Source organism: Amblyomma maculatum, chromosome 6, assembly GCF_055883805.1.
Source record: "Amblyomma maculatum isolate TAMU_Amacu chromosome 6, ASM5588380v1, whole genome shotgun sequence".
Lineage (NCBI taxonomy): Eukaryota > Metazoa > Arthropoda > Arachnida > Ixodida > Ixodidae > Amblyomma > Amblyomma maculatum.
In genome coordinates, this window is record NC_139349.1 from 39,700,060 (window position 1) to 39,723,658 (window position 23,599).

The 23,599-nt window shown below is 44.1% G+C and overlaps 1 protein-coding gene across 3 annotated transcripts; it reads right to left on the reverse strand.

Annotated features, from left to right (window-relative positions):
* Nucleotides 1–2,641: 2,641 nt before the first annotated feature.
* Nucleotides 2,642–22,923, reverse strand: LOC146185599 (uncharacterized). 3 transcript variants are annotated; one of them, XM_084606515.1, is made up of 8 exons: nucleotides 22,756–22,923; nucleotides 17,912–17,953; nucleotides 16,500–16,684; nucleotides 9,781–9,923; nucleotides 9,528–9,644; nucleotides 8,746–8,850; nucleotides 6,092–6,311; nucleotides 2,642–4,391 (listed from the first exon to the last, which is right to left on the reverse strand). In XM_084606515.1, the coding sequence occupies exons 1-8, from the start codon at nucleotides 22,796–22,798 to the stop codon at nucleotides 4,206–4,208; spliced, it is 1,041 nt and encodes a 346-aa protein (XP_084462641.1). In that variant the 5' UTR covers nucleotides 22,799–22,923; the 3' UTR covers nucleotides 2,642–4,205. The 3 variants fall into 3 exon arrangements, with proteins under 3 accessions (XP_084462641.1, XP_084462642.1, XP_084462643.1); XM_084606516.1 differs by lacking the exon at nucleotides 17,912–17,953; XM_084606517.1 differs by lacking the exons at nucleotides 17,912–17,953; nucleotides 22,756–22,923 and adding an exon at nucleotides 17,013–17,167.
* Nucleotides 22,924–23,599: the final 676 nt, after the last annotated feature.

The window sequence follows — 23,599 nt, forward strand, 5'->3', positions numbered from 1 at the left end:
CATATCAAACAGAATCTTAACTTTGATGATCATTGAATCTGGAAGGGGTTTTTCGCGTTTATGGTGAGCTCTTTGTGTGCCCGATTTGCCGCATCTGGAAGGCACCGGGAAGCAATATTTTAATGCGAGGGCGTTAGGAATCCTATCCTACAGAAAATGTTATCGTCGCTGTCGTTGTCAATTTTAGTATATGTACTTTGAAAGTGCAAATATTATTATTATTATTCGTTGTCAGCGTTGTGAGCAAAAGATGACCAGCATGCCCCTGGCAGGTGGTAAATGGCAGGTGGCATGACATGTGGTTCTGACATAGGTCGGCTGTTTGTGCGAGTTTGCGAGTTCGCATTGCTGTAGCGGCGGACAGAGTGATGAAACCTGTTTGAGGGCGAACATAAGAATGCGTAATTTCCCTACACAAATAAATATTTGCAGGCTGTTTTCCAGGTGACGTAACAGAAAATGAACCAAACACATTTGACACGGTCCCCGACCGCGCGTCGTATCAAACATGACGTGGTCTCATGGCCGAGCTCTCAGGAGCTGCCAACTCGAGTAGCTGGTGTGAGATTAGAGGGTTGGATGGGAATATAACCGGGAGAATTGGGTCCGAGTATACCAGGCTACTGTAGACGATGCAGGCACGTTAGTGCGTCTTGGTTAAAGCGAGGTTTTGTGTCTATGCCAAGTTTTCCTTCTCATAGTTTGGAAGGTTACGACCCTGTACGCTAAAGGGTAATTGTGAGATAAAAGAGGCGTAAGTTAAGGGATGACGTAATAAACCAGCAGCAAAATATACGCTTATGACAACGAGGATCCTTTAAGGGAACCGCAGAAGAGTGCCATTAAAGCTGCAGCCTGAAAGGCGTAAATATAGATGTCCCTACAAGATGTTTTCATTGACGTTGTTTTTCTGACCGAAATTAAAATAACATGTTAGTACAAGCGTGGAATTTTTCCACATCGCTCAGCAGCTAATCGCATGCGAGTTGATTCGACACGTATAAACTGAAACCTCGGTCAGTTGCAGTAGTCGTCCATGTGACAAGCTTTTCTTAAGCGTCCTCTGAACGTGTGGGCAAATTAAAAGAAGCAGTGCAATTCACCCGACCGTCCACTCTGCTGGGAAAAAACCCAGTAATGGCGCTAACACGAGCTGTATTACTTCTTCAGACTGAGGTTTTCTGACGCTATTACACAAAAACCTAAGTTAAGCAATCGGAAATTTGTCTCCCCAAGAAAATTTCAAAGCAGTGGAAGTAGACACGGAGACAAGAAGTAGACAAAGTGAGTGCTCAGTTTCAAAAATGTTTACTGGAGAAGAACGGCAACTTGGAGAAGAACGGCAACTCAAGCCTACTCTTCCTCAGCTTCCTCGTCTTCGCTGGCGGGCTGCTGGCTGACACGGGACATTATGGCCCCCTAGTCATGTGGCATACATAACCTAGTTACGGGATGACATCAAAACATGAATACCCTAATCATGAGATACACGTGATGACGTCACAACATGGCTACGCTATCATGGGGCATGGCGGCCATCCTTGTTATTTGATGACGTCACAACATGGCTATCTATAGTCTAATATAGATACAAATAGAATATATATAAAAGTATACATAACTGAAAGAAAAATGAATTTTACATAACCAAAGTAGATTAATTCTAAACTGCAGCGTACCCCCAGAATGAACAACACATTTTTTATGCGTTGTAAATGTTTTATAAACATTAATCAGAGCAAGTGCTTGCTTTGAACTGTGGTTAGAACAAGTGCTTATGCGTTAATAATCTTAGCGCTTATGCAACATGCCACAGAAGCAAATGGCTGATGTTCTTTGCTAATGCTGCTGCGCTTTCTCACAAAAAACTACATTTTTCTCTAAATGGCACGGCTGGCTCCCTGTGACGTACCGTTGACGATTGGGAAATGCGCCTGTATAACCGCATAAGAAGAAAATTATTTTTAAACAATATAAACTTAGGGCCAATCATTTCATAGAGATTGCTTATTAATTAACGAAGAGTTTTACGAAGCACATATCATTATTAAACAAATAAAAAGAACTTCATGCCACAGAGAGGTGGTGCGTCAAGTGGAGGAGCTGAGAAGCCACGACGGAAACTTTAGTTTGACTGAGTCTTTAGGAATTTTGCTGCTCTCGAAAACATTTAGTGAAACCGTTATAACGCCGTTATTCTAGGCCGTTTGGAATTTTTGGAACTGGTCACAGCAGCGAACGCTCACAAAAATAATGAGCGCGCAATCCGCGATGAATGACTGTTATGATATTAAAGACTTCGCGTTTCGAGCATCGACACTTTCTATCTTACGTTTGTGCTGCGTTTCTCTGCCCAAGCTAGATCATCGGTGCTGAATGCCAGCTGCACCAGTTATACTGCACTGCTGTTGAGTGCCTGCAATGTAGCTGGTGGTAAGATGGATCTGGATCTCCGAAACGAGCACAGCCAATCACAGGTGCTTCATCTCCTTGAAGAAAGAAATGTGGCGCGTGCTGTGCTCCAGGTTCATCTCCGGCTGCATGTGCAGGTTGCGCCTGGATGAACACCGTCTTCACTGCTCCGCCCCGATAACCTCCGTCAGGTACCAGTAGCGCTTTAAAGAGCCGAACAACACACGCTTTGCGATGGGTTTTATTTGAAGATCAAATTTAATAAAATCCGTTCATTGTCAGGGGTTGAATGCAGCGACTGTGAGAGACTGAAAAATAAATGCGCTAAACATTTTGTACTCACAGCAAAAGAACACGACATACCACAAGCAACAGTCTCATGCCACAAAGATTACCATATAGTCCGCCATTTATAGTACACCATATAGTACAAATGTAGACTGTATTATTCAATCATAATTTTAGACTGCGAGCTTTTACGCTGGATATCACAGGAAGTTTGTCGTCCAGAAACGTTCATATCTGTTTGCTTTAAACTTGAAGTGGGAAATGTGCATTATATAAAATTCTGAAACTATTGATAAACGAAGTATAGGTAGAGTCACTATCTTGTGGCGCGCAAACGCTTTCCCAAGTTTGCTGGATGATTGCGCAACGAAAAGCCTCAAGATTTGATAAAACGATAGAGTGAACATCAACCGTGTTTTTAGTTTTCTTAGTTGTTTCAAGAGTTTCACTCACAAGCAGAAGGATACAAAGACGGTAACTAATTTCAAAGTACATGACATCAGCCTCTAAAGGATCGATATTAATGTTGAGAATGAACGTATCTGACTAAGACGCGCCATCAATAGTCACAAGGGTTGCTGTAGATATGGTGTTTAGGAAACCTGGTGTGCGGTGTTTAAGATGTCGGAAGATGCCGAGTTTCTGCTTTAACGCTATTTCTATGTTGTCGCATAGTAAAGTGCAGGTGAAGTAATATTGAGGAAAACGCAAAATCCTGAATCAAATTATACCTAACCGAAAGATTATTCAGTTGGCTGTTAAACGTGTTCACGCTGGAATGGACCGAAAGTGTGCCTGTTTGACTATGATAACTTTGATAAAGTTTTCGGTTTTCGGGTGGAAAGCGACATTGCAGAAGACAGCCAACAGTAGCACTGAAGGGACAAAAATTCGTGCACTTGACGCCGATAACTGGTAAAAGCTTGTCTTGCCTGCGCATATAGTTCCATCTACTATTTCTTGCTGGCTTATAGCCGACTGCGATATAGAGAACAATATTTATTTTGAAGAGCACATGAGTGCTCCGCGGCAAAGTTCACAACGGTTGTAAACAATTTCGCTGCAACAAATAAAGGCATGACACAAACGGCGAGAATGCAAGCTTCCTCCCCTAGAAAATTTAGCCATTATGTAAATTCCTAGAACTCGGCAAGCGTCTTGAAATGGCCCTTAGTATACACGGCAGGGCCTCGCGGAGGGATTTGGCGTGTTGCTCTTAATTTTCAGCGTGAGAGCAAAAAATGAACTTTGCGCGCTCATGTACTAACTTGGTAATACCAATTTACACTAATATATGCACAAAATCAATTTCATTCAACAGTTTCTACAGTTGAATGCATTAGCTTGGAGTTGTGGGAACCAATTTGGAATTTTGTTTTAAACTCGGTAGCATTCGCTGCGGTATGATCTGCCGTCCTTCAGACAATACCTTAATTTTATAATCTTTTCGTGAATCATACCGCATGTTAGCTCATCTCAACACACCTTGACAGATATATTTGACTTTATATCTTGTCGTAGCGGGTATCATGTCCTTCCCGTAACAGATGTGCTTCATGCATTTGGTTCAAAGTTTTAGCGATGCGATCAACTTGGAGGCTTTTGATGAAGGATCGTTGACGATGCGCTCGTCTGGCGTCCGTCATGCCGCTTTGGGATGCCAACTGGAGCAGGTGTTTCTCTTTGACCTTCTACGTATAGTCAGAAGAAAACAAAGCCAATAATTAGAATTGAAAAACCCATTGCTCTTAATTATGCATCAGCAGACGAAAACTGCATGACTCATTGGCGATGCATTAACTGAGAGAGACTAGCAGTGGCCTCCTTGCATGTTACCGTCAGCGGTCGTACGTGCATATATACTTATAGTTAGTGAGCTCTGACTTAAGGTTTCTTCTAATTGTACGCTATAGCGACGCGAAACCAAGGGAGCCCAACTAACAACTAGCGCTGAAAATGAAGCAGGCTTCTGTACTCTTACATCGCACATTCCTCCACTCTCACCGTGCTTTCCTCACTGCCCGGTAACGCCTCCTCACGTTACCACGGTGACAACTCAAAAGGTTGTTCCCGTAACGATAACCTTCCGGATACGCTGACCACTACTACAACTACTATTACGACTACCTTCAGATGTGATGCCGGCAAAACGTTATTTTCGTGAAGACTAGAAGGGTGAGGTGCGAGAGGCTATGTGTCATCTTGAGATACCTTGTGTGGGCCCTCAATACCGCGTCAGGTGAGGGGAAGGAAATCCACACTTCCGGGTGATTTTGGGGCCATTTCATTGTCCGGAATTGTGTCTTCCTACCCGAGATGAGCAGGGTAGAGTCTTACTGATTTTGGTTTGAGAGTTGGATATCCTGAGGTTTAAGCGCTTAAGACAATTGTACATAGTAAATATAATTAAGGTCGGCTTTATGGTGAGTACATAAACAACAGTATAATCAATGTACTGTATATATATGTATATATATATATATATATATATATATATATATATTAAAGGAGCTGACAGTCCACGAGTCCAAAGCAAACGTTGGGGATTTTTTTTCATATTATATATATATATATATATATATATATATATATATATATATATATATATATATATATATCCTCAGCCTCCATAACTCGCTTGATTACAAGGCTGCCGTATACAGACCACAGATTCATGATTCATGAACTCTCCTGATTGCAAAGATATGCGCGTGTTACGAAAAAAGTTAATGGGGACTAGCCTCCTGACCGCAGAGATCAGGGGTTAAAAAAAAATAACCTATATGGATTTATTTTTTTGCGAAGGAACCGAGGTGTTTGTGCAGAGAGGAAGGGAAGGAGGTGTGGACAAAATTATTGAAGTGGCAGGGAGTGCACTCGGGAAAGGGTGTGGGGTATGTATGGCGGTGAGGGGGTGGGGGGTGGGGGGAGGACACTAGTTCCCACTCCTCGCTACTATAGTCGCTCCTCTCGCAGCAATAACCGCTGATTTTTCTTTTCAGTCTGCACTGTTTGTCTCCCTAGCATAGGTAGTGCCCTAAACTAAAGCCGAAACATTATTTGTACTTACTGCTTGTCCCCTCCGTGGTAGCATCTACTGACAATGTTTTCACCGTCTGACAGGCCCTCTCCCCGCCATCTGGCTATCGCCCTACTCTACTTTTTTACGCTTCTTTTATTCTCATGTTCGGCGGTGATCAGTTAACAAACGATTGTCCGATAAGTTTCTTCTGCCATAACGGCTAAAACAGCAAAATAAAGCAAGCAGGTGTGGTGGGCACGCGCTCCAGAATTGTGAAGTCGTAGGTGCGGGGACTTTCAAATAAAGAGTATTTTTGATCAATGGTCAAAATGATATTTCTCGTACAAGAAAGTAGTCTATAGTACTTACACAGATTCTAGGCCAGTGGAGTTGGTACGAGAGAAGTGCCCAGATCCAGTCCCAGAAGCTCACATCCACCCAGAGCTTTCTATTCATGTTGAGGTAGGCGTAACCACTTTGCATGATCATGTAATCGTTGAGCCGTCTTCCCGCACAGCGCACCAGCATGTCCACGTCGGGGCACTCAAAGTCGGTGACGTAGGCGTCTAGAAACTCTGCTGTTACATCCCTGCGTAAATTCATCATAGTGAAAAACAGCCAACAGTTAGCGTTCCTTTTTTGTCTTGAGCTCGGGTTTTCTTTTTTTTTTGTTTTTGTCGTGATTCCAAGCGGCAAACTTCTAGTAAAATTGTCAGGAATAATATTGTCAACAAAGAGAGTTTGCCCTTGGTTGCGCGTGTCTGGCCTCAAAAACGAGCAGTTACATAGAAGTACCTTTCAGGGCTTCCAGCCATGAACTGCTATCTCATTAAACACGGTTTGCAAAGCTTTACAGGACATACACTTTATATGCATCTCATATGTGCCACTAAACTAATTAGTACTGGCCCTGTGTGTCACAATTCTAGCCTAGACGGTTGTAACTAACCACACCTTCTCCACTATAGTGTTCTCTTGAGCCGCGAACAATGAAGGCTCCCTACACTTGCAGATTCTATAGTTTTCCTTAATGCTCGCGCTTCTTGCACCTTGAGGGGCAACGGCATGATGATGTCATTGATGCTAGTAGTACATGACCGGATAGAAGCGCTTGGTTTGAAGATGTAAGAAGGACGCAATAAAAAGCAAAGCCCAAGAAACATTGGTAGTCATGATCAGAATAGTTACCGCAGGATATGGGCGAAGGCATCGATAAAGTATTACCGTCCGTGATGTTATCACCGAGCTCCGCCGCAGCTCTTGAATGTTGTGTGGATAAGTTCGAGTTTTAATTTTTGATTACGTCGTTAGAATGCTAGCCCAAAAACACTATGCAGGCATTACCTACAGCCTATATAAGTTTTAATCCTTGAATATGGCGGAATTCTCGAAAAGAGATGCAGCTGATTTTGAAGGGCTTGCTTCCCGAGAGAAAAAAAAAAGAAATGTACCGGATCGAGCGTTCTTTATCCTTGTCTTTGTGCCTCCGCGCTTTTAGTGCATACCAAAGGAGGGTTATACGGATCTTCACCATCTAGACTGAAAGTCGAAACCCTATGAAGTATTAGGTGGTAGTTCGGCTGATGAGGAGAAGTATCTGTAGAGACGAACAAATACACGCGCCTCTGCAGAAAACTACAACTCTTCGCGGAGACTATCTGGGAGACTGGGTGTCACAGTAAAGATAGGCATAGTCATCGTTGACGCAGCCCTCGCGTCAACGTGGATAGCGCCATTGGCAACGCAGTGAGGGTGGCAACCTTCAGGCAATACAAGTATCCTCTCTTACGATGTTCGTGCCAAGGAGGCCGCACTGAAGTGGGTGTCATACGTGTCGCCACAGCCATGTGGCATTGCCGACGCAGCGACAGAGAATTCCAGATCTTCTGTCAGAGCGACTGACATTTTGGGCCATTTCAGGTCTATATCGACCGCCGCCTGACACCTTCTCCGATACGCGTCCCCTTTTTCACGTGTCGCGGCGCTCGAAGGAGAGAGTCGCCGACCCAGACCTGGATAGGGCAGCCTTTCACCCTTCAATTCCTGGCACTTTATTTGGGTCAGCTGGAGAATTGTGTGGGCAGGTCCACACTATGTGGTGCAGGCCTGCCTTCGGACTAGGGACCCCACCTACACACCTCCTCCCTAATCTCTACTCAATAACGTTTTTCACACACACACTCGCCGACCCCGGCTGTGCGAGGAAGATTTCCCCGGCGCCCATTGGTTTGGGTCAGCGAGGCCTGTCCGGACAAGAACAAATGACCACCAGGTTAACGTTTCCCTTGGAGTTCGACCACCTTGCAACAACTGGTAGCACCAGAGGATGTCTGCGAGCCCTGTCCAGCAGTTGTAGGAAGTTTCAACCCGAAGCAGTGGCGCCATCACCCCATAGTTACAGGCTGACGTTGGTTCCTTAAATATATTGGTGACTAGTATAGACAACGCTTTTTGGAAAAGCAACTGGGATACCGTGAGTCACTTTTAGTCGCGCACCACGCAACCGCTAGACCTCGGCACAGAGCGTGTAAGGGGCCATCTAAAAATGGCAGCGCGTACCACGGCGCAACTGCATCCTTCTTTTCCTTCGCTTTTGCCGTCTTCTTTTATTTTGTGTTACATGGACGATGAAACAATAAAGTGGGGTCGCGCCCTGTCATGCTACCTCCGTAAATGCTTAAGACATCATTTAGCGGCATGAAAAGGAGAAGAGAAAGTGCCAAATAAAGTTGATGGTAATTTACCAGTGCTGTGGCTCCAATTATTGACCCTATGAAATGTCTTTCTGATTTTCTTCCAAATTACAGTGTTTTTGCATCGGAAAGCACTGAATGACGTAAAGTTTGTAGCAGGTATCGACAAACTATAAATAGACTGCTTTCGTACTCCATTTAGAGAGGTCTGTACATTACAAGCTTCCACTTAACGATGCATGCATGGCGTCCCTTGCCTTCTGAGGTTTCCGCCCATATCCACTTACTAAATGGCTACGAAACATTGTTTATAGTAGATTATGCACTTACTCGCTGGAGATAGTTCCTGCTTTTACGCCTTTGGCCATGTCCAGAGCTGCCAGCCCGATCTGGTGTCTGCTGCTGTACCCAATGCATGCCAGACAGGTCCTTTCCCTGAGAAGTGAACATCAGCAATGCTATCAGTCGCGTAAACGAGTGAACTATTTTTTAAAGACTAAAACTGTTTACGCAGTTATCCTATCTAACCATTCCGATCTAAGGGCTCGATGTTTATTGTTTATGGGGTATCATGGTACTACCTCAGCCCTTCTATTTATTTATTTATTACAAATACCTACAGCGCCCATTGGGCATTATCATAGGGGGGGGGGGGGGGGGGGGGGCTAGTTTTTATTATGTGCTGCAGTGAACTGTTTACGCAGCTGCCTGCGAATATTTTGGCCGTTTTTTATATGGTTTGGAGGTGCTTTTTTCAATTTTTCGGGCCTACTTCACGCAAGTATGCTCTTGAAGAAATAAGTGACTGGTGCAAACCTAAATTATTATTCGTAAACGTCGATATATAACTAACTTTGTTCTTTGCATCTGAGCACAGGAACATTAGTCCCGTAGATGTCTGATACGCTATTCAATGCTATCTCAATTGTTATCACTGAAAAAAAAAATTACTTAACGCTGTTCTAGCTTCTAACGTAGAGTACTCAGGAAGAACAGTAATTTGCCCAAGCCTTCTCTGAATTCGCAAATAGCTTCCCTGCTTTTACCTAAAGAAACGATTTATCAGTTTATGCGCAACTGTTGCAATATAAGGAAAACAAAAACGGTCTTGCCTGGGGTCATCCGATGTGGCAGCCTCCAATTCGGCCAGCTCCGCTCGGAGTCCGCTGGGAAGCAGATCCACCTGACCCACGCTTCTTATTCGTAGACCAAGGGACTTCAGTTTATCCCTGCGATTCGAAAGTTGCGACTTTGTTTTGTGGGTTTCGCGAGTATTGACGAAAATGAAGCCAGTCAAAGCTTAGTTTTCTCTTGGCGGCCAATAATAACTGTCGTTCAAATCCACCGCGGTCGATGGTGACTCACAGTGTTTGTAGGCTGGTCGTCAACGTGCCGATGGTCTGGCAGAAAAGTGCGTCCCTCTCAAAAGCGTTGCGTTTTTGGTGACGTGGTGCGAACGCGAAAGCTGTTAATCTGTTGACGCCAGCTTCAAAGCTCCAGCAAGAGGCCTGCAGAAGCGACCAGAGGTTTCACATCCGATTTTAATTGTTGAAGATCACATGAAATTAAAATGAGCTACCCGAAAGTAACGGCTTGCTAGTGACACAATGAAAATAGCTTTGGTCGCAGAGAGTGAACTGGTATTGTGTTCAGTTTCTGGCTTGGCTTGAGGCAGTCATTGTTATCTGAGCTACCAAATGTCCCCTCCACCCTCACATCTTCTCCTTTTAATGTACTTCGGCGTGCAACTTTCACCAAATCGAAAAGGAGGCTCCTGTGTACACAGCGCGGAAATTCGGAGTAGGAGAGTTGAGAAATATAAAGTCGCCGTTATACAGAGTGACATAAACTAGGTGGTCTTGTACGTGCCGTCTAAAATCTTTGCCTAGCTCGTCTGCTTTATGTATGCCATTAACATTCCATAAGAAGGACCTGGCAAGCTGACCTTCACAAATTTTTGCATATCCGTGCTCTCCATTACTTTTGTATGGAGAAAAGAACTAAAACATCAAGTCAACCCTTGGCTGTTGATTATGGTGCTTAATATCATTATCTAAGACATTTTGTATCTGCTTCATTACACCTAAAAAGTAAGAAAGCGGGGCTAGTTAATACATCCACCCTCAAGAACGCCTAAGAAATACTGCCATGGTCGCATAACTTGTTCATTGAAACAAAGTGTACTTTAGCATTGTATTTGAACTTATTACGTAATCATTGCTTAGCGAGAGACCATGCTGGGTTTTTAGGTACTCTAATACCTTATAGAAATCTACATGCTTGTTGTGTAAATTTTTGTATTCATACTTTATCAATTTCTGCATGCTGGTTAGACTTGGAAACTACCGTTTGTAGCGTAAAGATATTGAGCTATGCAAGCTGATCGAAAGAGGCTTGTAAACGCACCTGCATGACAATACTCATAATACGTCGCATTACGGAAGCATGCTAAATAGTTGAGGACGTCAATTCCTGATGCTTGCTTGCAACTGACAATGATTACGAGTTTTCTAGTTTAAGGACTTGGCACATGAGGTGAGCGTCGGTAAGCAACGAAAATAATTGAGTGACCAAGGCATATCATACATACAGTGAGCCTTATGAAACACAACTAAGGTTAAGCGCATAAACTTGTTCGTAGATTTTTTTCAAGGCCTGTAAAGAATTAAGAGCAAATGTAACGCATATCACTGAGATGGAAAGGCAGGAATAATAAAAGAGGGCTATTTATACATAGAGTTTAATATTTACTTTGAATGACAGAATTCTTTTCCGTTCTTTGTTGTACTTTTTTATATATGCTTGAGTTAGTGTGAGTTAGTGGTAGTGTGTGTGTGTGTGTGTGTGTGTGTGTGTGTGTGTGTGTGTGTGTGTGTGTGTGTGTGTGTGCGTGTGCGTGTGCGTGTGCGTGTGTGTGTGTGTGTGTGTGTGTGCGCGTGTGCGCACACACACACACACACACACACACACACACACACACACACACACACACACACACACACACACACACACACACACACACACACACACACACACACACGCACACGCACACGCACACGCACACACACACACACACACACACACACACACACACACACACACACACACACACACACACACACACACACACACACACACACACACACACACACACACACACACACACACACACACACACACACACACACACACACACGTAACTAATAAATTTTGCATTTCTTCGTTTACCAGTAAACCCTGGGGCCTGAAACTGGCAATTTAGCAATGGAGATTCAGATTAACAAGAAAAGAGAGCTAGAGATGCTGTATGATTGCCCGGTATCGATGATTGAAGAAAAAGAGTATGTAATAAAAGTACATGCGAGAAGTTCAAGCTCTGTTTCTTTGCTCGAAGGCACGTAATACTAATGGCAGGTTTCAAATTTGGTATCCTCTCATCGTGTGGCTCTTGCTCTGCCCAGGAGGCGCTACGAAAACGCTACTAAAAAGCGTCCTCTACGCCTCTGCTGAGTAGGAAAAAGCCCCGATGTCTGCACTCGAATGCATGCAATCGGTATGGACCCACAGCGTTTTTTGTTTTGTATTAAGTCACGAATCACAACAAATTTAAGGCGCTGAAAATGCTTTCAGGGATGTCACGATGTAAAAAGCCAATAAATAACCCAATGGCAGGCATTATACTACCTGCAGTAATCGGAGGCAAAGTCTCGGCACGCTGCCAACGGATATATAAGCAGGCGAGTGTCACGCGAATTTGGGGAGCGGTACGAAAGCTTTGTATGTAACTAAGCTGCGACGCATGAAATGAAACCGCGGCAAATGTAGGTAGCATAAATAACCCACTTAAGGCGGAAACATGTTTCAAACCGGAGCCTTGAGCCGGCCGTGCATGGGCAGCTTGGGTTTACGTTCGCTGCATGCAACTCTTAAACTTTTATGTTGGTCCTAGGCTGGTTATCGCTTTCTACGCTCTGTTTAACAGATAAGTCACGCTCCGAATTTTTTAAAATATAGAGTCCACAAAATTCATACAGAAAGCTGAAGCTTGGACTGCAGCTATACATTCGAATGATGCTGCGACAAGTATTTTGATGCTCCTCGTTAGGTACTGATATCTCTGAATAACACACACTGACCTCGTTCCATTGCTCGACTACCAATTGGAATTATCTTGTGTGCTTACAACATTCGAGCCAGAGCTACTGCTTGCTGGTGCAATGGGGACTTTTTTTTATTATAACGCACTGGCAACTCAAGAACATGGTGCATTTCATGGTCGAAAGGCTATTGTGAGTTGCTTGGCCATTATAAATATGCACCAAAATTCATCTTTTTCTGTTTTCTCTTGCAAGTGAATTGCTGCTTTCAATGCGATAGTAAAAGTTTTAGGTTAACTCTAGTTGGTTGCCCTCCCCTTTAGCTGCTTCAAGTACGCGCAGTTTTTACTTGTGAAGCTGTAAAAAAGAAAAAAATCAGACGGACGGTTTCTCTCGCGATCACGCATAAACACGCGTGCACAGCTGCCTGTATTCTATATATTTTATCTTTGAGCCGGCAAGTCGAGCAGCTGGCATAGAGCGAACGGCGTTTTTGTCGGACCTGGGTACCGGATTTCCCGTATAAATCAAAACGTAACCCGTTTCGTGCGGCCATTAGTTACGGCGGTAGAGTCGAACACTGGCTGACGACGTGTCAAGGTACCGACAAGGTCGATACCGTATATGTTTTGAACGTTTCGCCGAAAGACACACGCAGTGGTGCTCATTTTTTTTTTTTTTTTTGAAACAGGCTACTGCCGGATCACAACGATGTGCATGAGAGGCGACGAGTCTTTTCATGCTCACGAAGGGGCAGAAAAATGCACGAGTTGATGAGCAAAGTCTGCAAAGTAGGCGCTGCAACATAGGCAAAGCCGCCGTTGTACCACCTAGGCAGTTTTTGATCTGGTCGCCATGAGGCGGCGCTACCGTATTCAGTACTCTAGCGCAAAGGCTCCAATTTAGGGGCTTGAGCTATGCCACAGTATTAAGCCAGCAGTGTTAAGTAGGTCGTGTCGGAGAAACCAAACATTGATGTAGTAATTGACACTGAGCTAAAAAGTTTGATTGGTCGAGAGCATTATAGCGTCATATCACTTCGTTGAGGAATTTAAAACACCTTACAATGCTCAAGTTAAGCGAGCAGTTAAAAGTAAATAAAAGGGCATGGATTGTGAAATAATGTGTGACGGATATGTCAAATCGTCCACATATATAAACACATTCACTTCCCTTCCCCGCCGGGGTGGTGCAGTGGTAAGATGCCCGACTACTGTGCCGGAGTACCCGGGTTCGAATCCGACCTCGGCAGCTGCGTTTCGATGGAGGCGAAACGAAGAGGCGTCCGTGTGCTGTACGATGTCAGCGCACGTTAAAGATCCCCAGGTGGTCGAAATTAATCCGCAGCCCTCCACTACGGCTCCCCTTTCTCTCTTTCCACTTTCACCCCCACTTTACTCGCTTCCCTTACGGTGCGGTTCAGGTGTCCACAGAGCAAGTGTGACAGATACTGTCCTTCCATTCCTCTGAACCAATTATTTCATTTCATTTCATTTTATTTCCTTAAAGGCCCCAGGAAGGGGTGTTACATAAGGGGTGGGAAACATTATAAAAACATTGTTATTGTACATATTTTTTTACACTTTCAAAGAACTTTGATGAGCAGGTGATAACAGCGATGTCACCTGGAAGGCCTTTCCAGTCTGCAGCTGCGCGGGGAAAAAAGGAATTCGAAAAGGTAACGGTGCGTGACAATGGACGGACGATTGTGCAGGCGATGACTGGTGCGGGGTGATATGCGTGCTGGGGGAAGAATATAAGGGGCTGCCCGCATGGGACTGTTGAATATTTATGGAATAAAGAAAGGCTTGAAGTGCGACGACGGAGAGACAGTGATGATAAACCTGAGGCTGTTTTTAGGGCAGAGACACTAACATCATAAGAATACAGTGCATGGATGAACCTGACAGCGCGATTTTGAACGGACTCGAGAGAATTAATGATGTAAGCTTGATGGGGATTCCAAATGGGTGACGCGAATTCCAGTTTAGACCTGACGAGTGAATTATATGCTAAGAGTTTAACATGTTGAGGCGCGCAATGTAGATGACGTTTTAAGAATCCTAATGTTTTATTGGTCGATGATGTTGTGTTAGTTACATGCAAATTCCAAGAAAGATCACTAGACAGTGTTACGCCTAAATATTTATACGACTGAACAGGTTGTACGGGCACTCCAGAGATTACGTAGGAAAAAATAAGAGGATTACGACGACGGTTATTATTATTATTATTATTCACTTCCCTTAATGGGATTCGGATCCAACAGCCTAGTATTGCGAGTCAAACTAGGTCAAGCAAGGCACACGTAAGATTGAGAACAGTCGGGTGTTTATATGTGGTGTATTCTTTCCCGTAAAGTGCTGTCTTACGACTTCTTGCTGGACAGTATATGTACAATTACTGATGTAGCAATTCAGTTCAGTCGTTCAGTCGTGTCCGACTCTTCGTGACCCTATGGACCATGTCACGGCACGCTTTCCGGTCTCCCACTATCTTCCTAACATCACATAACTTCATCTGCAGTGCCTCGAGGATGCCATCTAACCATCGCGTTCGCTGCCTACCCCTTCTCCGGCGACCCTCAACCTTTCCCAACATCAAATCTTTCTCCAGCGACTCCTCTCTTCTCATCAGAAGACCAAAGTAGCTGAGCTTTATCTTTAGAACTTGACCTTCCAATGAGCAGTCAGGGTTTATGGTCGACAATATCGACTGATTTGATCTTCTGGCAGTCCAAGGAACTCTCAAGAGTCTTCTCCAGCACCACAATTCAAACGCGTCAATTCTTCGGCGGTCAGCCTTTTTCACAGTCCAACTCTCGCATCCATACATCACAACTGGAAAGACCATAGCACGAGTTATACGGATCCTGGTTGGCAGACTAATGTCTCTGCTCTTTACTAGGCGGTCAAGGCTAGCCATTGCTCTCTTTCCCAGAAGCAGGCGTCTCCTAATTTCATGGCTGCAGTCTCCTTCCGAGGTAATCTTGGAGCCCAAGAACAGAAAATCTGTCACAGCTTCTACTTCTTGTCAATTGACGCTCCAGGACGTGATAGGGCAAGACGCCATGATCTTTGTCTTTTTAAGGTTCAGTTTAAGCCCAAACTTCTTACTCTCTTCTTGTACGCTCATCATAAGTCTCTTGAGTTCCACTTCACTTTCTGCCATTAAAGTGGTATCATCCGCATATCTAAGGTTGTTGATACGTTTTCCAGCAATCTTCACTCCAGCTGAAGACTCGTCCAGACCGGCCTTCCTCATGATGCACTCTGCATATAGGTTAAATAGGCAGGGCGACAGTATGCAGCCTTGCCTCACTCCTTTCTCGATCGGAAACCAATCACTAAGACCATGCCCAGTTCTGACTGTGGCCTCTTGCCCTTCATACAGGTTCCTGAGGAGACAGATGAGGTGAATTGGAACTCCCATCTCTTACTGAAATTACTGAAATGCAATTAGGCGAGCTGCTACATTCATGTTGGCGTTTCATATCCTCTTTCCTTCACGCGGCACAGTGACACAGTGGCACCGGCGCAACACTCGTGATCTAATGTACGTCGCTGCTCCAAGAGATGGCGCGCGTTTTCTTCGATTCGTTTCTCAGTACTGAACTTGTCTGTTGTGCACGTTCGGAGGCGGCCTTCTTTTTGCTTCGTTTGAGAATTTTTAATTGCTGTTGTTCGTTTTGTGTATCAGTTAAAATTACCTCGGAGGACCACAATGCGCTATCGCGTCACACCCTTCATGAAGCTTAAGTTCCCCTCTAATTTTATTTTGCTTTGAAATATGCAAGCCCGAATAAGCAGTGAATACGTATTATAATAAACGAGAGCGAGCAGCGAGCGGCGGCCAACACAATTTCTTTAGCACTTATCGTGTGAAGGAACTCGGCATTGCATTCAGATAGATTTAGAATGAGGCTCCTCAAACTAACAGAAAGGTTTGTCAGGTGAGATAACTGCTCGGACAGACACTCCCGCTTACCTGGGTAAACAGCCGCGTTCCAGCAGAGTAGGTGTGTTCAAGGCCAGCGCCCGTGCGCTCGGCGTAGCGTCGGTTCCCGTCTGGCATGACGGCAATGTGACTGGGAATGGGGCCAAATCGCAGCAGCCAGAGCACAACCACTTTGTACCACGGCAGCTGATCATCCCAAAGCTGCCTACTAGATTCTGTAATGAAAGCGTTGGCGTGAAAGTGAACGCAAGCGACACCCCTCCGGTTTGATGAATCCCGATTGGGAAACAGTGCAACCAAAAACTACCCGCATTAATTAGCTCTTACGTACCGCTAAACGTAATGTTCTTGCAGAAACCATATTCGATCAAAACGATACCTCGGGCTAGTTGGCAGTTGGTAAGAAATATTCTGAATAGCATTGAAATGACCAAGACGTGCCAGAGAAGCGGTGAAAACTTTGAAGGTGGTAGGATTTAATATGTTCACAATTTTGTTGCGTGTCAAGTTACCGGAATGTACTGTAGTGTCTTAAGACATTACCAGCAGTGAAGGGGATACTGAAGAGAGCTCCGTCCATTTATTAGTTGCTGTGTAGCTCAGCTATTTTGACGGCTATTGGGTAACACTCGATGTTCGTATTGTCAGCAAGAAAATGGGGCTTGAAATACTTCCGCTACAGGATTTAAACTAAAGAGGCCTTAGTTCAGTACGAGGGCTTCCCACTGTTTTACAATGATTTGCGGTGTAAGGTAACCTTTGGTGGCCGTGCCAACAATCGGTGTCGAGCTTTGCATTGCAAATTTCACTGGATTAATTAGGCAATGACGGTGACTATCTGTAGATCTTCTATATTTCTAACCGATAATTGCTGCGGGTTGCTCCAGAGTGTTTTTTGCCTGCAATTAGAACGCGGTGCCTTATTTAAAAAGGCCGACGTCTACTTGACAGCATTGTCCCTTTAATATAAGCTATAAGCAGTGTCATTCACTTTAAAATAGATGCTGATGCCGTACCCAATAGCTTGGCCCGGCGTACACTTCCGTGCAAAGGCTTCCGCATTGAGAAATCGAAAACACATCTGGCTTGGCAATGGTGTATCAGGTCACGATGAAGACTTTTTTTTTTTTTTTTTTTCCCGACACGGCCTTGACACTTGCCTCTTAAACGGGGACACGACGACGGCGAAGGCTTTTCGACTGAACGAGTTATATATCCTATTGAGTAACATGGTACGCCGACTGCTCGCGCTTGTTTGTAGAAATGTGGATGGTAGTGGCACCAGGAGGCATCCGGGGGAAAACAATCAGAACAAATTCGCTATTATAATTTGAGCCTGTGTGTAAGTATCGTGGCATTTGCTACGATACTTGCGAGATGGTGAAATGAGAAGGAGCAGAACGTTTTAAAGTGAAATCACTATTCATGCGAAGCTCTCTCACCAGTTCCATGTCTGCATGGACCTTGGGTTGACCTTGTGGAGCCTAGCATGAGAACATAAAAAAAAAAAAGAAAACGTTGGAGGACTGTTATACTTGGCTTATGAGTTGATGCAATAGCGTACTTCATTTAGTGCGTCGTCTGATGCTGATGCGACTTTTTGGATTCATTAACTCGTTATCTGCTGATATTTTTTAGAGCATATTTTATTAGTACGACGATATACACCGATATTTAGTATGAGCAAACGCTTAGTTTGCATTCTGAGCAGTTTGACACGTTTGAATAGATTCTTTTTTTATTTATTGCAACTTATTGCTTGAATAAATAGAGTCGGATCAATTAATTGCAACAATTTCAATAACTAGTCGTCGCATATCACTCATTAATCAATTATAAATCACTAGAACCACAAATTACCATGACAAGATTTTTTTACTAGGCTTCCGATTATTTTCGAGATGCTGTGCCGACTTCTACGCCAACGGCTTGGCGGTTTAAGGTTGGCTTCAACTGAATTGTGCTACAGAAAGCTCAGGTAACGCGCCTTTAACACCGCGTTTTTAATAAGGCATCTTTATATCTTTTTAAAGCTCGTTTTAGAGAAAGGAAGGCGCAGTATCTGGGGGGGGGGGAGGGGGGGTCTCACTTTTGGGCGGACACCTATACTTAATTATGCCAAGGTCGCGGGCCCAGTGAGTCAAGGTCATTCAGGTCCAGCCAGGTGAATTCCGAAGCCGATCCCTGATAGTAGAGCTTACATCCTAAAACGTTGTAGAGGAGGGAATCCAAACCCATGTATTTTGCGTGGGAAGCGAGTATGTAATCTCGCAGCTATCGTCACAGCCGATCACCCTACGTGGTTTACTGCCACTTTCTCGAGCCGTGCATTGCATGTAGTCTTCACCAACTTCTAAACAAAAGGCAAAACCACGAGCCGACATGAGTAAACATATGCTTTTGCACAGTGTGTCTACTTGGTTGAAACTATGCTAAAACACTACCGTAATTTGCGAACTTCTCTCTGTTTTTCTCGGAAAATATTGCAATGCAGGAAACATGCTCTGTTGGTCTTTTTTTGGACAGTAACAGATCTAAACATTTTGAGCATTTATAGAGGAGTTTGAGAAACGCCAGCGCCACCTGATTAAGAAACGCCGAAGCATGAAAGCCTCCAGCCCGACTGACATGATATAACTGGTAGACATAACAAGGCTAATTAACAAACATAAAGCGTCCGACATAAAATACGAAAGTAGAGAATCTGGACTGAATAAATGCCAAAGGCGGCGCGTTGCTACTTTAGTTGCTTACTTGATGCGACGGCGGCGCTTGCGTTCCTAGCCCGCACTCGCCCAGATGATGTATGTGTGTGACGTAATTACCTAGGTTAAATAAAGGACAGGTCCAGTTGATTGAAGGTTATGAAGTCGCGAAATTCGATTGCGAGGATGTAATATAGCAGCGTGCAATGCGACGACCACGCCGCTGCTGATGGAGGTGATAAATTAAATACTTGAAAGCGAGAGTTGGACGAAAACTCGTCTAGTCGAGGTATATATATATATATATATATATATATATATATATATATATATATATATATATATATATATATATATATATATATATATATATATATATATATATACCAAAGGCCATATATATATATTGACAAAGGCCGGACCCCGGCCGAAACGTCGGAATAAAGTGTTGTTTTTTCTACCGTGTGTCACCTACTTTAAGTCTATGCCCTACCGGACCCATTCGAGCTTCAACCCCCTCCCTATATATATATATATATATATATATATATATATAGCTTAAATGAGGGACAGGTTCAGATTGATTGATGGTTATGAAGGCGCGAGATTCAGGCCACAGTGTTGCAGTTTTAAACGTGGTATGATTGGTTGCGATGATATAATATAGCAGCGTGCAATGCGATGACCACGGCCCTGCTGATAGAGGTGATAAAAACTTGAAAGCGAAAGTTAGACGAAAACAGGTCTGGTTGAGGGGAATCATGAAACTTAAAATTGCAGACGCGACTGAAAAAGAAAAAAAGGAAGAAAGCACAGCAGACGCTTCGGCTCCCCCCATAGCCTTCTTCACAGAAAAACAAAAAAAAAAACAAAAACGAGAAGCGGAGGTACGAGCTTATGTAGAGGTATGTACGTTTCGCTAGTAACGAGCAAGTATGTTAAGGAAGTTTTAGAAATTATGAAAAGGATGAAAGCAGCTGGTGAAGATCAGGTATCTGCAGATTGGTTAGAGAATGGTGACATAATGCTAGAAAAACTGATCACCCTGCATACGCGACACCTCTTGGCAGCAGTTGTACCGGAACGTTGAAAGAACACTAATGACATCTTAATCCATACGAGAGGGGACGTCAACGTCTTCAAAAGTGACGACAGATTAGCCTACTATCCGTTACGTACTATGCTTTATTAAGGTAATCGCTTATGGAACCAGCGCGGTCTAAGACTTGGAATAACACGAGGGTCAGGCAGGAATTCATAAAGGCTACCTTACAATGCATCACATCCCTTTCCACAACCAAGGTGGTAAAAGAATGCTTGGAATATAAACGACCCCTACACATAGCATGCATTGATTAGAAGAACGGATTTGACTCAATCGAAACCTCAGCAGTCATGTAGGAATTGTGAAATCAGGGTGTAGATGAGCCATATGGGAAAGTACTAGAGAACGAACTAAATTTGTTTATGGGCTCTAAAAGAGGATCGTTCAGAAGCTCCCAAATCACACTTCAGTCAAGGTGAATTTCAATTCCGAGCTGCCCAGGCTGGCTTTCGCGCTTTTGCGGGGCCGTGTTAAGACGCGCTAAAACATTGGTCGATTTTGATAGGATCATATCTCGATCTTGTCAGGCAGTGTTCGTTGCAATGACAGCACGCAATTCCTTCATCACCTCCTTATCGCTATCATACCATCTACATATTGCTTTTTATGGCCATATGAAAACTCGTCCTTCAATTTCTATCTCTTTCATATCACCTGATATCTCCTTTCTATTCCTCATTAACACGCGCAAACAACGTTCCCCTCTGTCCTTCAGTCAACATGGCGGCGCTGTTGCTGTGAGTTTCTGTGCTCGTTTCCCTGCGAAAAATTCCTGATTCGAATCCGCTCCGACGAGGTTCTTTTAAGGAATGGTTGTCTGCTTGTTTAACACATGACCATAGGCGTACCGGTGAAACCACTCCCCGCGGCCAGTAATGCTAACTCATTAAAAGTGCCTTCAAAACATTGCTGCTTATTGTATCACTTAACGAAAGTTTAGAAAGATCGGCATTTACGTTGTTCACGGCTTTAAAGCAGAGAAAAAAAAAACATTATACCCGTCGAAGATGCTTAATTATGCATGTGATTAAAACAGGCACCTTTCTGACAGGCAGTTTAGCTTCAAGTCAAATACATGAAGAGAAAAAAAGTATCATGGAAGAGTCAGTGTCTGCTTGGGTGGTTTCAGTCAAGTTTCAGAAGTATACGAAACAGTGTTACCAAATAATACTCGCCTTTAAACTAAGTTTTGAGTTGTGGGAAGCTTATTTGGTATCAAAATAGCGATCAGTGCCAGAAAGGGGTACGCGCATGTAAGGTACGTTTAGATATGTGTACAACATAAGCGGAAGATGCCTTGCTTGAATTTGCACTTAAGTGTAGATTTGCGAAGCGTGAAATGCTTATACTCTATTATACAGGGAAGAATGATTTCTGAACAGCATATATGAAAAGCTAGAAATCTTGAGCGTGTAGCGTGATCAGTCGCAATGCAAATGTCCCTGCAAAACTGCATGAGAATCAACCACATGTAGTAAGATAATTAATAAGCCTCCTCAAGCGCACGTGCTAAATCATATATGCACATTCTAAATGCCCATTGAGTCCTATACCTGCTCCTGCACTGCAGCATATTGTTATTTTAATACATATGTTTCTCCTGTGCCATTTAAAAGAAGGCCGTCATGAAAATCTTGAGGCAAACCGGCCCACAGTGCACGTTAAAGAACCCCAGGTGGTCGAAACTTCCGGAGTCCTCTACTACGGCGTCTCTCGTAGCCTGAGTCGCTTTGGGACGTTAAACTCCACAAACCAAAATAGAAAAACCGGCCCAGCCGCTTCTAGCCAGAATTGTGCGAAATTTCTAACATTTTTCAGTAACTTTCTAATTTAACTGAGTACTTTTCAAACAGCAATGTTTAAGGCAATTCAGTTATTCTTTTCGGTAGTTATTAACTACTTCCGCGCAGAAAAGGCTGCCTTGCCTTAGGCTAGCTCTCAGGTTAGGAATATGTTACCATCAATGATAATTCACCTTTGCCCTTGCAGGAGATGCAATCACAGCGTCGGCTTGGCTGGTCTTTTCTAGAAACGCTGCCTGACACACCCATATCAGCTCAGCCGCAGTGTGATATGGAAACCGTGTTTTCGGAAAATTCTGGCGCGCACAGAGCATTTTGTAGTTTCCTGCACAATTACCCCTCGCCTCGCTTCGGACTGGCTGCAGGTAGTGCGTCAGTGGGCTATACATATTTTAATTTTCGCGAGTTGCATGCAGCAGTGCTCTTAGTCGTTTTTTCCCCGTCATGCCAATTTTGAGGCCTCTTTGCTGTCCTATGCATAAATATACCCACGAAAATGTCTCCTCAGGAACGTTAAGAAGCGCGAAACTATTGCTGCGGCGCTTATTGAGGCAACTTGCCCGCCTTTTGACAAAAAAACCATGCAGAAGTATGGAGCGCTCTAGGAAGGTGATCCGACAAGTTTCTGTGGCAGCAGTGTACATAACTAAAAGACCAAAAGTGTCTTCTCTTACCTGATTTATGTAGCATAGGGGTTAAAAACCCTTCCTGGGCCATTTGTGTTTCCTTTCATTCAACAGTTTACAATGGAGAGAGGAGGTTAACGTTGCAAAGCAAGCGACCTTTGCTCTGGGGAGCGTCGTAATGAGAAGCATCGGATAGTCCAACCACCAGGTGCGGCGGTACAAGCTGCCGGGATCTAAAATGACGTATGCAATGGCGTATGGCGTCATTGTTGCTAAGGGCCAGAGTACTCGAGTGCCCGAGTGTGTTTCTTGGTGGCGGGGAATGGGCTTTCGGCATGGTGTGTTCGCCTGGCGTCTTGAAATCTGCATACACCAATCATGTTACGCTCGCATAGGCTTGTTTTCAATGCGCTGAACAACCACTGATTTGATATTTTGTTCGCCGAACTTGGTATGGCGACGCGGAGTGACCGAAATGTATCTTACCAAAAGTAGCACTCGATAACCGCGATTCCACACGCGAAGAAGCATTGATCAGTGGTACACTGCGCCTCTCGAAACAGCACAAAAACATGAAACCATTCTCGGCGAGTCTGAGGTGGGTTAGAAGGGCCACATGACGTATACGGGAGGCGCGAGGAAGATGATGCGTGATATTGCCTTTAACGGTGTGACTTCGGAAAAGGGTCGCCACACCTGTGCGTTGGTGTGTGTGCTTGCTGGGAACGGTACTGGGGATGCGAAGGATGCGGCGAGCGGTGTGCTTTTCAGATATCTTCTCTTAAGAAACGCTTCAGCAACGTGGCGTCAGAGGGGCGCTTTTCATCGTACGCTGCAGCTGCTCTGATCGGCTCACAATCTTTCGTAGCCGATTTGTGTGTTACCATTTTAC